Raw genomic sequence first — 13,294 nt, 5'->3', positions numbered from 1 at the left:
AGCAGCCCAAACCAACTATTTACATATGATTTTTTTTTTTACTGAGCCTTCTTCTTTATAACATCTTGGGTATGATAAAGTTTGAGGCACAAAATCATAAATTATAATATAATAAAAAACTATAAATAAGTTAAAGTATGTATGTATGTATACATATATATATATATATACATATATATATATGTATATATGTATATATATATATATATATATATATATATATATATATATATATACATAAAAAGTACAGTAAAACTGCAGGAAAGGGCACTGGGGGGCAATGTAATGTGAATTTATTTTATTTTGAACTGTATCAGTGTGTTTGGTGTGTATTACATTTGAATTTGCCGCCGGTTCCACCCCCCTGCGAACATCACGTCGCAGGAGACGGGAGCCGGGGCACGGAGAGGATCGGGAGGAAGATCCGCCGCCGGATATCGCTGAGATACATCGCTGGATCCCGGTGACAAGGTAAGAAACCTCTTTTACAGGATCCAGCGATGCTTCTGGCGGGGTTACCGCTTTTGGCTCTGAAATTTAACCCCGAGCCACACTCGGGAATACCGCTAAGAAGGTTAAACTTCCACTAAGCAGATGCTAAGGATCCCTGGGGATCTCACATGATCCCCCTTCCCTCCTTCTCTAAACAGGGTTATAGAAGACTCAGTTTAGTTCAGTAAAGATGATGACATTCTTTAGTCTGTATATTTAGGGAGTAGCTGTGAATATAAAGCAGAAAGCATACATGCACGATAGCATATCCTACAATTCATGTTTACTAAAATAATGACAAGAGTTCAGGTGTCCCTAAGGCACCATGCTTTCTGGCCTCTGAGATGGGGCACATAACCCTAAAGCGTTTGATTAAGCTACTCCACCACAATAAATAAAAAAATAGCCACTGGTATCCAAGTAGCATTGCAATTGTGTAGTCAGAAAGTCTTCTAGCTTGACATTCCATTCAAGTTTAGTTTGGTGCAGTCCAAACAGGTCACTTTCACCACTCCTAATTGTACCATGTGGTTGCTCTTGGCCATTCAATCATTATTTGAATATTTTCTCACTGACTTTTTTTATCTTTCCGTCATTTTTTATTTCTTTTTTTTATTTATTGTGCACATCATCACCCATCTACATCTTTTTTTTCTAGCCACCATCCTGGCAGGTCATGTTGGATCGTTCTGTTTGTCATTTCTCCCATCTGTCCTGTTTTGCACTGCTGGCCCATTTTAGATCCTTTACCCACAGCTCCCGGGTCAGACGTCTCTGGTGGCTGCCGGTGTGACTTTGGCATGCAGCATCCTGCATCTTTGTGAGTATGTATCCCTTAGTTTGATTCCCACATTCCAATCTGCCTGATACATTCCATGTTCATTACTATGTTACATTTTTTAACCATTTTAGTTTATAGATTATGTCTATGCATCCACCCCTGAAGAGTGAGACTGAACTCCTGAATTACTGTATGTAACCATGTAACAGATTTGTATACTTGGGCAATTGTTTGGCATTATGACACTTTCCCAGTTCCATTGCTGGCATATACTCAATAAACCTGTACTTTGTTTTTATTACTGGTTGTGTGGTGCTTCATCTAAAGTCCCAATGGGCAAAACTCTGCAATTGCAGTCCAGAGTCATCTGGCTTTTTACCATTAGCATAAAAGTGTTTACAGTACTGTAGTTTTCAAAACTTTATGAAATTACATTTAATTTAGAATTTCAATCTGAAACTGAAATCTGGTATATATATATATATATATATATATATATATATACACAGTCATGACCAAAAATATTGGCAACCCTGCATCTCTGTCAGATAATGCACCACTTCGCCCCAAACAATTGTTGCAATTTCAAATGTTTAGGTATTCTCGTGTTTATTTCTTTTGTTTGTATTGGTATGACACAAAAAAGTGGAGAAACGAAAAACTAAATCTGACACATTGCACGCAAAACTCCAAAAATGGACTAGACAAAATTATTGGCACCTTCTCATAATTGTAAGAAATAATTGCATTCCAAATTTGTGATGCTCCTGTAATTTGTATCAATTAACAGATGCTGACACCAGCAACCAGTTAAAATGGTGAAAAATTGACTCAACCTTTCTGTTGTGTGTCTCTGTGTGCCACACGGAGCATGGAGAAGAGAAAGAACAGCAAATAATTGTCCATTGATTTGAGAAAAAAATTGTGGGGAAGCATGGACATATTCAAGGTTACAAGTCCATCTCCAGAGATCTCAATGTTCCTGTGTCCACTGTGTACAACATTGTCAAGAAGTTTACAGCCCATGGCACTGTAGCTAATCTCCCTGGACGTGGACGAAAGAGAAAAATTATTCAAAGACTGCAACAAAGGATTATTCCAATGGCAGATAAAAACCTCAATTGACTTCCAGACGAATTCAAGCTGAGCTTTAGGCACAGGGTACAACCCTGTCAGCTCTCACTATATGTAGCCATCTGAATGAAAAAGGATGCTACGGTAGGAGACCCAGCAGGACCCCACTGCTGACACAGAAACATAAAAGAGCCAGATTGGAGTTTGCCAAAACTTACCCGAAGAAGCCAAAATTATTTTGGGAGAATGTGCTGTGGACAGATGAAACAAAATTACAGCTTTTTGTTGAAGCCCGTCATTTTACTGTTTTTAGAAAAATAAATGAGGCCTTTAAAGAAAAGAATATAGTCCTTACAATCATACATCGTCGAGGTTCACTGATGTTTTGGGGTTGCTTTGCTGCTTCAGGCAGTGGATGTCTTGACTGTGTGCATGGCATTAAGAAATCTGAGGACTAGCAAAGAATTCTGGGGTGCAATGTAGGGCCCAGTGTCAGAAAGTTGGGACACTGACTTTAGGTCATGGATCTTACAGCAGGCCAATGACCCAAAGCACACCTCAAAAAGCATCCAGAAATTATTGAAGATAAAGGATAGAGAAAACTGAACTGGCAAGCAGTGAGTCCAAATTTAAATCCCATAGAGCAGTGGTCCTCAACCCTGGTCCTCAGGGCCCACTAACAGGCCAGGTTTGCAATATAACTGAAATACATCCCAGGTGATATAATTTGCTTCTCAGTGATTGCAGTACTCTAGTCTGCATCTCCCCAAGGTAATACCTCAAATCTGGCCTGTTAGTGGGCCCTGAGGACCGGAGTTGAGGACCACTGCCATAGAGCACCTGTGGAGAGATCTCAAAACAGCAGTTGGGAAAAGGAACCCTTTCAATCTAAGAGACCTAGAGCAGTTGGCAAAAGAAGAGTGGTCCAAAATTCCAGTAGAGAGGTATAAGAAACGTAATGATGGTTACAGGAAGCAATTGATTTCAGTTATTTTTTCTAAGGGTTGTGTTACCAAATTTTAAATTGAGGGTGCCAATAATTTTGTCCAGTCCATTTTTGAAGTTTTCCGTGGAAGGTGTCAGATTTGGCTTTATATTTCTCCACTTTTTGTGTCATACTAACACAAGCAAAAGAAATACAGTATCTCACAAAATATTTTTTTTGTAAATATTTTATTATATCTTTTCATGTGACAACACTGAAGAAATGACACTTTGCTACAATGTAAAGTAGTGAGTGTACAGCTTGTATAACAGTGTAAATGTGCTGTCCCCTCAAAATAACTCAACATACAGCCATTAATGTCTAAACCACTGGCAACAAAAGTGAGTACACCCCTTAGTGAAAAGGTCCAAATTGCACTCAAAGTGTCAATATTTTGTGTGGCCACCATTATTGTCCAGCACTGCCTTAACCCTCTTGGACTTGGGAGTTCACCAGAGCTTCATAGATTGCCACTGGAGTCCTCTTCTACTCCTCCATGATGACATCACGGAGCTGGTGGATGTTAGAGACCTTGCGCTCCTCCACCTTCCATTTAAGGATGCCCCACAGATGCTTAATAGGGTTTAGGTTGAGAGACATGCTTGGCCAGCCCATCACCTTTACCCTCAGCTTCTTTAGCAAAGCAGTGGTCGTCATGGACCATCTGAACCAAATAAGTTTATTTTGGTCTCATCAGACCACAGGACATGGTTCCAGTAATCCTTGTCCTTAGTCTGCTTGCGTTCAGAAAACTGTTTGCAGGCTTTCTTTTGTATTATCTTTAGAAGAGGCTTCCTTCTGGGACGACAGCCATGCAGACCAATTTGATGCAGTGTGCGGTGTATGGTCTGAACACCGACAGGCTGGCCCCCCCACCCCTTCAACCTCTGCATTTGACGCTGAGCATGTGCACTCAACTTCTTTGTAAAAATAAGGGGTACAGCGCCACATAAATGAATAAATACAAAATAAATGAAAAATGAAACCATGCATCTGTGTTGAACAGAAACCAAAGGTATCCCAAAGGTCAGTCCATGAGTCCCACAGAATTAAATAATTTAGTTAGACCAAATAAATGCAAGGAATTAAGGAGAGTCCAGCACCAAGGACAGGATCAAGTCCAGAAAGAATGCATCACCACGTGCACAGAAGAAGGTGTTTGCTTACCGGATCTTTTGACCATCGGTTAAAAGATCCGGTCAGGTAATGTGCTAGCCTACTTTCCTGTGGAGGCATTGCTTCTTTGGTAATTTTGGCTTGTTCAGCTGACTAGAATTGGGAGGTTTGGAGGCGCCACTTGTACACAGGAATTGAATCGCTACAGGAGCTTGGTAGTGTGCTGTTAATCTCTGAGTTCATCATCTTAACTCACGCCCGTTTGACCATTCTTAACCAATGGTCAAAAGATCCGGTAAGCAGACACCTTCTTCTGTGCACGTGGTGATGCATTCTTTCTGGACTTAAATCTTGTCCTTGGTGCTGGACTCTCCTTAATTCCTTGCATTTATTTGGTCTAAGTTAATTATTTAATTCTGTGGGACTCATGGACTGACCTTTGGGATACCTTTGGTTTCTGTTCAACACATGGTTTGCATGGTTTCCTTTTACATTTATTTTGTATCTATTCATTTATGTGGCGCTGTACCCCTTATTTTTACTATTTATTTGTGGTCTGATCTTACCATTTGTACTGGCTGCCTTTCATTATCCAGAGTGTGACCGAGCGTGGCTAATTTTGGGTTTTACTCAACTTCTTTGGTCGACCATGGTGAAGCCTGCTCTGAGTGGACCTTGTAACACTAACGAGTCACATGACACCAGGGAGGGAAAATGGCTAATTGGGCCCAATTTGGACATGGTCACTTAGGGGTGTACTCACTTTTGTTGCCAGCTGTTTAGACATTAATGGCTGTATATTGAATTATTTTGAGGGGACAGCAAATTTACACTGTTATACAAGCTGTACACTACTTTACATTGTAGCAGAGTGTCATTTCTTCAGTGTTGTCACATTAAAAGATATAATAAATTTTTTACAAAAATGTGAGGGGTGTACTCACTTTTGTGAGATACTGTAAACAAGAGAATGCCTAAACATTTGTAATTGCAACACCTCTCTGGGCGAAGTGGTGGGTATCTGACAGAAATGCAGACGTGACAATATTTTTGGCCATGACTGTATACATATAAAAAAAAAAAAATAACATGGCTTCATATTCACTAACACTGTAATAAATTATGTTTTTCTATTTTTATTTTGCAAGTAGTGTAAGTGCCTGAATAACCCTATTGCAGTCCACTGTGTAACAGAGCCTAGACTAGGGGAGGTAAAGCAGCACATGGAGCTTATTGCTCCAGTGTTGCAGTGTGGGTAGCGTGCTCATTGGAGGAGAGAGCAAAGTGATGAAAACATATGCTTATCGGTCTGCTGCTTCTTCTTTCGCTGTCCAGTCACAAGGTGAGGATGGGAAGGAGAACTGTAAGTATTACTGAACTGCAGCAAAAAAAAAAAATCAGGTGTCTTCTCTGCTAGAAAGGGCTGTGCTGTGTGGGAAAGCAGTGTAAATGTCAGAACTGGTAGGGCAGAAATACAAATCATTTGGTGGGAATAACAGCTTCCATATTGTATTTCATCTGTGTATTTAGCTGTTTTCCTGGAGTTCAGCTTTAATTTTCAGATTGATATTGTTACCAATGCATGTACTATACATTACTGTAAAGCTCTACAGATTATGATGGCACTTCATATGTAATAAATTGTAACAATATAAATGAAAATGAATTTTATTTGCTGATGGTTTAACTTAAATCTTTATTTTGCTAGAAAGTACATTTCTTACCAGAGCTATTGCTTCCTGCTAACATGGTTGGACTGACAGACGATCTTCCAAGTCTGCTGGAAACATGAGTTGGGCCTGGAGTTCCATCCCATTCCTGAGCTTTCATTGTCTCTCTAGAGGATGGTGAGGAATGGTGACTAGATCGTTCTTTGTTTTCCAGCTTTGGTAAGGGTTCTGTGCTATGACTCCTGATCTTCATTTCATCTGGTGGTTCTAAAAAGTGAATAATAAGGGTACACAATAAACACACTAAGGCCAGGTATAAATATATTCTGGAAAAAGATTTCCTTGCAGTGGAACCTAATCCAGACAGTAGAGCTTTTTACCAGTAGAGACTTTCCATGTCTCTTATGCCAAAACAACTATCCCCCCCATTTACCAATTTTTGTTTTGTGTACACTGCCTATGGCACATGTGCAGTTAAGTGTAAGCTCCCAACCCACTCCTAGAATGTTTAGGATACGAGGCTGCAAGTCAAGTGCACATATACAGGAATTACATTTTTTGTAGCAACCAAAAACAATATATATATATATATATATATATACTGTATAAATATATATATTGTAACGTTTGTATATGTAACGCTTGTATATTCCAGAGGAAGGAAAGGAGAGCCGCTCACAAAAAAGCAAACTTAGGTATCTTGAAGCAAAGACGATGCCCCAACATCCACTTGGTGCCCAAGCAACATTTTAGTACTCTAAGAAACGTAATCATAAAGGTGCATGAGATAACGATTAAAATATCTAAATTCACCAAACACACCTGTAACACGTTATTTATCTCAATTAACCACTGAAGCCCCAGAGGATTTTGCTGCTCAAAGACCAGGCCCTATTTTGTGATTCGGCACTGTGTGACTTTGGCCTCTTTTACGCATTTTGCCCGCTTTTTTTTTTTTTTTACGGACAAGGATGACACTTGTGTGTCCGCTCCGTATATCCGCATATCATCCCATCCGTTTGCGGATGATATACGGACATAATGTAAGTCTATGGGGATTGCGGATGTCAGCGGATGACACCGCTGACATCCGATTTTGCATCAGTTCCGTTTTTTTTAACGGAGGAAAAATAGGGTTCTGTTCCGTTCCAAAAAACGGAACAGAACTGAAAGGACACAAATCGGATGTCAGCGGATGGTCATCCGCTGACATCTGCAATCCCATTGACATGCATTATGTCCGTAAATCATCCGAAAATGGATGGGGTGATATACGGACATACGGAACGTCCGTGTGAAAGAGCCCTTTAACAGACAATTGCGCGGCCGTGCGACGCTGTACCCATATGAAATTGAAGTCCTTTTTTCCCACAAACATAGATTTCTTTTGGTGGTATTTGATCACCTGTGTGATTTTTTGGTTTTTTTTGCGCTATAAACAAAAAAAGAGCGACAATATTTTTCACATTTTTTATATGAAATTTTCAAAAAAAAATGTAAAAATCAAAATTTTTTAACATTTTAGGCCAATTTGTTTTTTGCTACATATTTTTGGTAAAAAAAAAATCCCAATAAGCGTATTTTGATTGGTTTGCACAAAAGTTATTGTGTTTACTAACTGCGGGAAAGATTTATGTCATTTTTATTGTTTTTTTTTTTTTTAACTAGTAATGGCGGCAATCTGCAAGTTTTTTTGCAGGACTGCGACTTTGCGGCGGACAGATCGGACCCCTGACTGACATTTTTGACACTTTTGGGGTACCAGTGACATTACTATAGTAATCAGCGCTATAAATATGCACTGTTAATGTAAAAATTACACTGGCAAGGAAGTTTAACTTTACTGGTGATCAAGGGCTTAAGTATGTCCCTAGAGGCGTAATTCTAACTGTGGGGGGGCGTGGCTTGTGATGTAATCACAGAGACATACGATCCTACATAGCATGATCGCATAGCCTCTGTGATTACTTTAGTCAGAATGACAGACGGCTGTGTTTACATCAGCTGTCTGTCTTTCCCTCTCTCCTGTGGGAGATTGTGAGTGGCCGGCGGCCATTGGAGCCGCCGGTCACATGCGCTGGCTCCCCAGGGTAGCGAGCCGGGGGCGGGAGCGTGCCGCCGCCGGCACGCGCTCGCCCCCTACAGGCTCGTGGGCGAGCGACGTACCCCTATGTCACTTTGCCTGTAAGTGGCTGAGTGCCGCAGTAAATAGTCATTAGGCGGTTGGCAAGTGGTAAACTGAATAGATGATATCCTGAGTTTCCCATCTCAAACAAATATAGGTGGGCAAGCATAGGTGGGAGCAGCAGATTGCATTAGAGAGTACACCGCAAAGCTCAAACACACACTACTGATCACTTATGATGTTCATTGAGAAAAGGGAGGGGGCGGTAAATTACATTTTAACCAGCCCCTTCCCCCACTCATCCTAAAACATCCCCGCAACAACAGCCAGTGAGAGAGGGGAGAAGGGAAGCCGGCAGCGCTGCAGGGGGAAGTGGGGGGAAGCCAGGGCAGTAGGGGAAATCTGTGCTGCACAGGGTGATTAGGGTGTGCCTGGGCACACCTGGCACACCATGTACGCACACCTATGTGGGTAAGAACTGTCATACAAATAGGCTCTGCTGCATTGCACAACAGTGTCATCCTAACATAGCATCAAGAGAAGATAACACCATTGTAGTGTCACTCTCCTGGCTATGCAGCATTGAAGCACTGTGTAAATCATGCAATTAGCTGAACAGAATCACAAATATTTCGGGAGCTAGAAAAGTACACATGTGCCTATTGAAAAAACATATTTTGATGTTTGACAAAAGTTAAGTCCAAAGAGGTTCTGTCATCATTCAAACAACCTATTTATCAAATCAGTCTCAAACTAGAGTGTTTTTTGTTATATATTTTACTTGAATAAAAGTATTCTTTCAAGGTGTTTCTTCAGTCAAACAACCATGTTGATTCTCTGGTTGAAAGTCTGATCTACAGTCTAACATTAGGAGATCCCACTTACAAACCCATATATTAGTGTTCCTTTTAACTTCACTTATATTTCCTAGGAAAGGTACATTCTTAACTCCTTCTGTGGCTGTCAGAATTTCAGAGGAGGTGGAAAGGTAGTGGTGTCATAGGAAGGAGTTGGATTTAACTAAGGATTCATGTGTTCTGGACCTTAAAATTATGAACAACATGGGATATACAGTGGGGAAAATAATTATTTGATCCCCTGCATATTTTGTAAGTTTGCACACTTACAAAGAAATGAAGCGTCTATGATTTTTATCATAGGCATATTTAAAATGATAGAGACAGAATATCAACCAAAAATCCAGAAAAATCACATTATACAAAAGTTTTAAATTGAGCTGCAGTTCAGTGAGTAAAATAAATATTTGATTCCCCAGCAAAACATGACTTATTACTTGGTGGAGAAACCCTTGTTGGCAAGCATAGAGGTAAGATGTTTCTCATAGTTAGTGACCAGGTTTGCATACATCTGAAGAGGGATTTTGGCCAACTCTTTTTTACAGATCTTCTCTAAATCCTTTAAGGTTGCTTGGCTGTCATTTGGCAACTTGAAGTTTCAGCTCCTTCCATACATATAATTCTAATTCTATAAGATTAAGGTCTGGAGAGTTAGGCCACTCTATGACCTTAATGTGCTTCTTCTTGAGCCACTCCTTTGTTGCCTTGGCGGTATGTTTTTGGCCATTGTCATGCTGAAAGACACATCCATGACCCATATTCAGTGTTCTGTCTGAGGGATCAAGGTTCTCATCCAAGATTTTACAATATATGGCCCTTGTTGGCATGCACAGAGGTAAGATGTTTCTTGTAGTTGGTGACCAGGTTTTTGTCCACTCTTCTTCAGAGATTTTCTTTAAATCCTTTAAGGTTTCTGGGCTGTATCCTGGCAATTCAAAGTTTCAGCTTCCTCCATAAATTTTCTATAGGATTAAGGTCTGGCTACCGACTAGGCCACTCCATGACCTTAATGTGCTTCTTCTTGAGCCACTCCTTTGTTGCCTAGGTGGAATGTTTTGGGTCATTTTCAAGACCCATCTTCAATGTTTCTGGCTAAAGGAAAGAAGGTTCTCATCCAAGATATTTTAATATATGGTTCCATCCATTGGCCCCTCAATGTGGTAAAGTCGGTCTGTACTTTTAGCAGAGAAACAGCCCACAAGCATAACCTTTCCAGCTCCATGCTTGACTGTAGGGATGGTGTTCTTAGGGTCAGCATTTTTCTTCCTCCAAACAAAGCAAGTCCCCCTCCTCAAAAAGGCACATGTACAGTTATGACAATGAACACCTAAATAATTCAGAGAATGATTGAAAGTGCTGTGGTCAGGTGAGACCAAAATTTGACATTAACTCGACTCGCCGTATTTGAAGAAAACGCTGACTATGACCCTAAAAACACTATCCCTACAGTCAAGCACAGGGCTGTAAAAAAAATGTTTGGGGCTGTTATCTGCTAAATGTACAGGCCAACTTTGCCGCATTGAGGGGTCAATGGACAGAACCATATATTAAAATATCTTGGATGAGAACCTTTTTCCCTCAGCCAGAACACTGAAGATGGGTCGTGAATGGGTCTTCCAACATGACAATGACCCAAAATATGCCACCTAGGCAACAAAGGAGTGGCTCAAGAAGAAGCACATTAAGGTCATGGAGTGGCCTAGTCAGTATCCAGACCTTAATCCCATTGAAAATTTAGGGAGGGAGCTGAAACTTCGAATTACCAAGAGATAGCCAAGAAACCTTAAAGGATTTAGAGAAAATCTCTGAAGAAGAGTGGACAAAAACCTGGTCACCAACTACAAGAAACATCTTACCTCTGTGCATGCCAACAAAGGTTTCTCCACCAAGTACTAAGTCATATTTTGCTTGGGGATCAAGTACTTATTTTACTCACTGAACTTCAACCCAATTTATAGCATTTGTTTCATGTATTTTTTCTGGATTTTTGGATGATATTCTGTCTCTATCATTTAAATACACCTATGATAAAATGTATAGACCAGAGATCATCAAACTACGGCCCTCCAGCTGTTGCAGAACTACACATCCCATTAGGCATTGTAAAACTCTGACATTCACAGACATGACTAGGCATGATGGGAATTGTAGTTCCTGAACAGCTGGAGGGCTGTAGTTTGAAGACCCCTGGTATAGACCCTTAGTTTAGTGTTAAGTGAGCAAACGTACAAAATCTGCAGGGGATCAAATAATTATTTTCCCCATGGTACGTTATATCCAGGGACCTGCAAAAGATGCCACATATTGACACTAAGGTGCAGAATAGAGTTAAGCAGAAGTTCAGCCTTTTTACAAATTCCCCCCGGCCACCCTCTCTAGTACCCTCAACATATTTAACTGCCTCACCTGTGCACCAAACTTCCTTAGACGTGAAAGGGTCAAACCTGTATTGAAGGTGGACTGTCCAACCAAAAACAATGGGACATTAGAACACAGGCTCTGGCAGTCCAGCACAAGAGTTTTACTAACAGGGCTGCAGAACGAGCAGGAGGTCGCAATCATTATAAAAGGGTAAGTGTTAACTGGTGGGGGGCTTATTAAGGATGCTAGAGAGGGGGGCTGAGAGGATTTTGTACTTTAATCACAATATGATTATCTTTATTTTCTACTCTTTTGATTTGCACGCCAAACCACTCTAGCTTTGTCTGTGCAAAGCTGACCTTAACTGGTAGCCAAGGTGGCTGTATTTAGAAAAAGCATTTAATAATTTACAGGTCATAAGAAAAACATTTTAACCTGTTTTCCTTAAAAGAAAAAAAGGGAAATCCTGCTGATCTGATTTGCACGCACGCACTAAGATGACACACCATTTCAGGACATCTTTAAAGTGAAATCCATGCAGAATAAGTACGCATTTCAATATTTTTAAGGTGTTGACTTTTTAAAATGAACTATTTTATTCAGGATCCTTAAAACAAGTTGAACGTGGGGAAGTCACAATAGCATGAGAGCACAGGGATTTCAATATAATGCTGACCATATATGAGTAAATATTTTCTGCCTTTATTTATTTTTTTACAAAGGTTTAATTAATACAGTATATATGACAATTCATGAATTTGTCAATTCATCTGAACATGCCAGGTACAGTATATTTGTCCAAAACACAAATCATGTATCCTGCTAACAGATACCCAAACAAATTTTGTCCTAAGGGCAGGTTCAGACTAGGAATCTTACTGGAAAGCAATGCGTGTTCCTGTGCGATTCACACGTGGGGCGATTTGAGCCTATTCGTTTTGAAATGGCTGAATCGCACTGAATCACACCAAAAGTAGTAAATGCACTACTTTAAAAAAAATGCACTGCAACGTACAACCTAATTGCAAGGAAACTACCTCTTGGGACATCATTAACCTAACACTGACACCCCCTGCAGTGTGCAACTGCAGTGATTTTTTACCATGATGTGGGAAAGAGGTGACACAAGTTTGCTGCAGGGCGCAACACAGCTCGTGCCATTAAAACATCATTGTAGTTAAGAAAAATTTGTGAATAAAAGCTGAACTTGCAAAAAAAAAAAAGAAAAAAAACATCAAGAACTGAGGAAGAGAACCTGTCTTCTGAATTCTCTTCAGAAACCAACACTTGTGGAAGTGTCAATCTCCTGCTGCACTCAGTGGTATCTACTAATGATCCCAAGATAGGTCCTGAATAGAATAGCAATTCATGGGTCAGGTAAATCAGGGAAGGAACCACTGTGCAGCAGGGAACACAGGAGATCGACACTCCCAGAAGTGTCGGATTCTGAAGAGACTTCAGAGGACAATTTGTCTTCACTTGCAGGCTGCACAAGCAATGGGAGAGGTACTGCTCATATATATATATATATCAAGACGAAGAAGAGCTTATGCTTTGTCGAAACCTCAAAATAAAACCTTCTCTGTGCGTTCACCTGTCAAGACCCGTGAGTGCCACTGTCTCTTTAGGATTATATGTACTACAGGCTTCACTGTGCACCTGGGCCCATTTATTCTAATATGTGTGCAGTGGCAACCGCTGCATTTTATACATATTTGGATACATACTTATCATTTTTACTTTCTTATTTTTCTTGAACAAATTGTTTAAAAAACCTGTAACCACAATTTCTCAGGTAAGGAATACCTAAAATGCCTTTCACATAAAATTGCC

The 13,294-nt window shown here is 40.2% G+C and overlaps 1 protein-coding gene across 3 annotated transcripts in view; it reads right to left on the bottom strand.

The window, feature by feature from the left end:
• The window catches only part of NYAP2 (neuronal tyrosine-phosphorylated phosphoinositide-3-kinase adaptor 2), a 323,386-nt gene that overhangs the window by 21,026 nt on the left and 289,066 nt on the right, over positions 1-13,294 (bottom strand). For all 3 annotated transcript variants that reach the window (XM_082249989.1, XM_082249990.1, XM_082249991.1), the window contains one exon: positions 6,173-6,385. In XM_082249989.1, the coding sequence (XP_082106115.1) occupies positions 6,173-6,385 (213 nt within the window). The remainder of the gene's footprint in view (positions 1-6,172; positions 6,386-13,294) is intronic.

This window comes from Pelophylax lessonae (genome assembly GCF_965119305.1).
Source record: "Pelophylax lessonae genome assembly, chromosome: 3".
NCBI classification, from domain to species: domain Eukaryota; kingdom Metazoa; phylum Chordata; class Amphibia; order Anura; family Ranidae; genus Pelophylax; species Pelophylax lessonae.
This window is presented reverse-complemented; position numbering and strand designations above follow the sequence as displayed.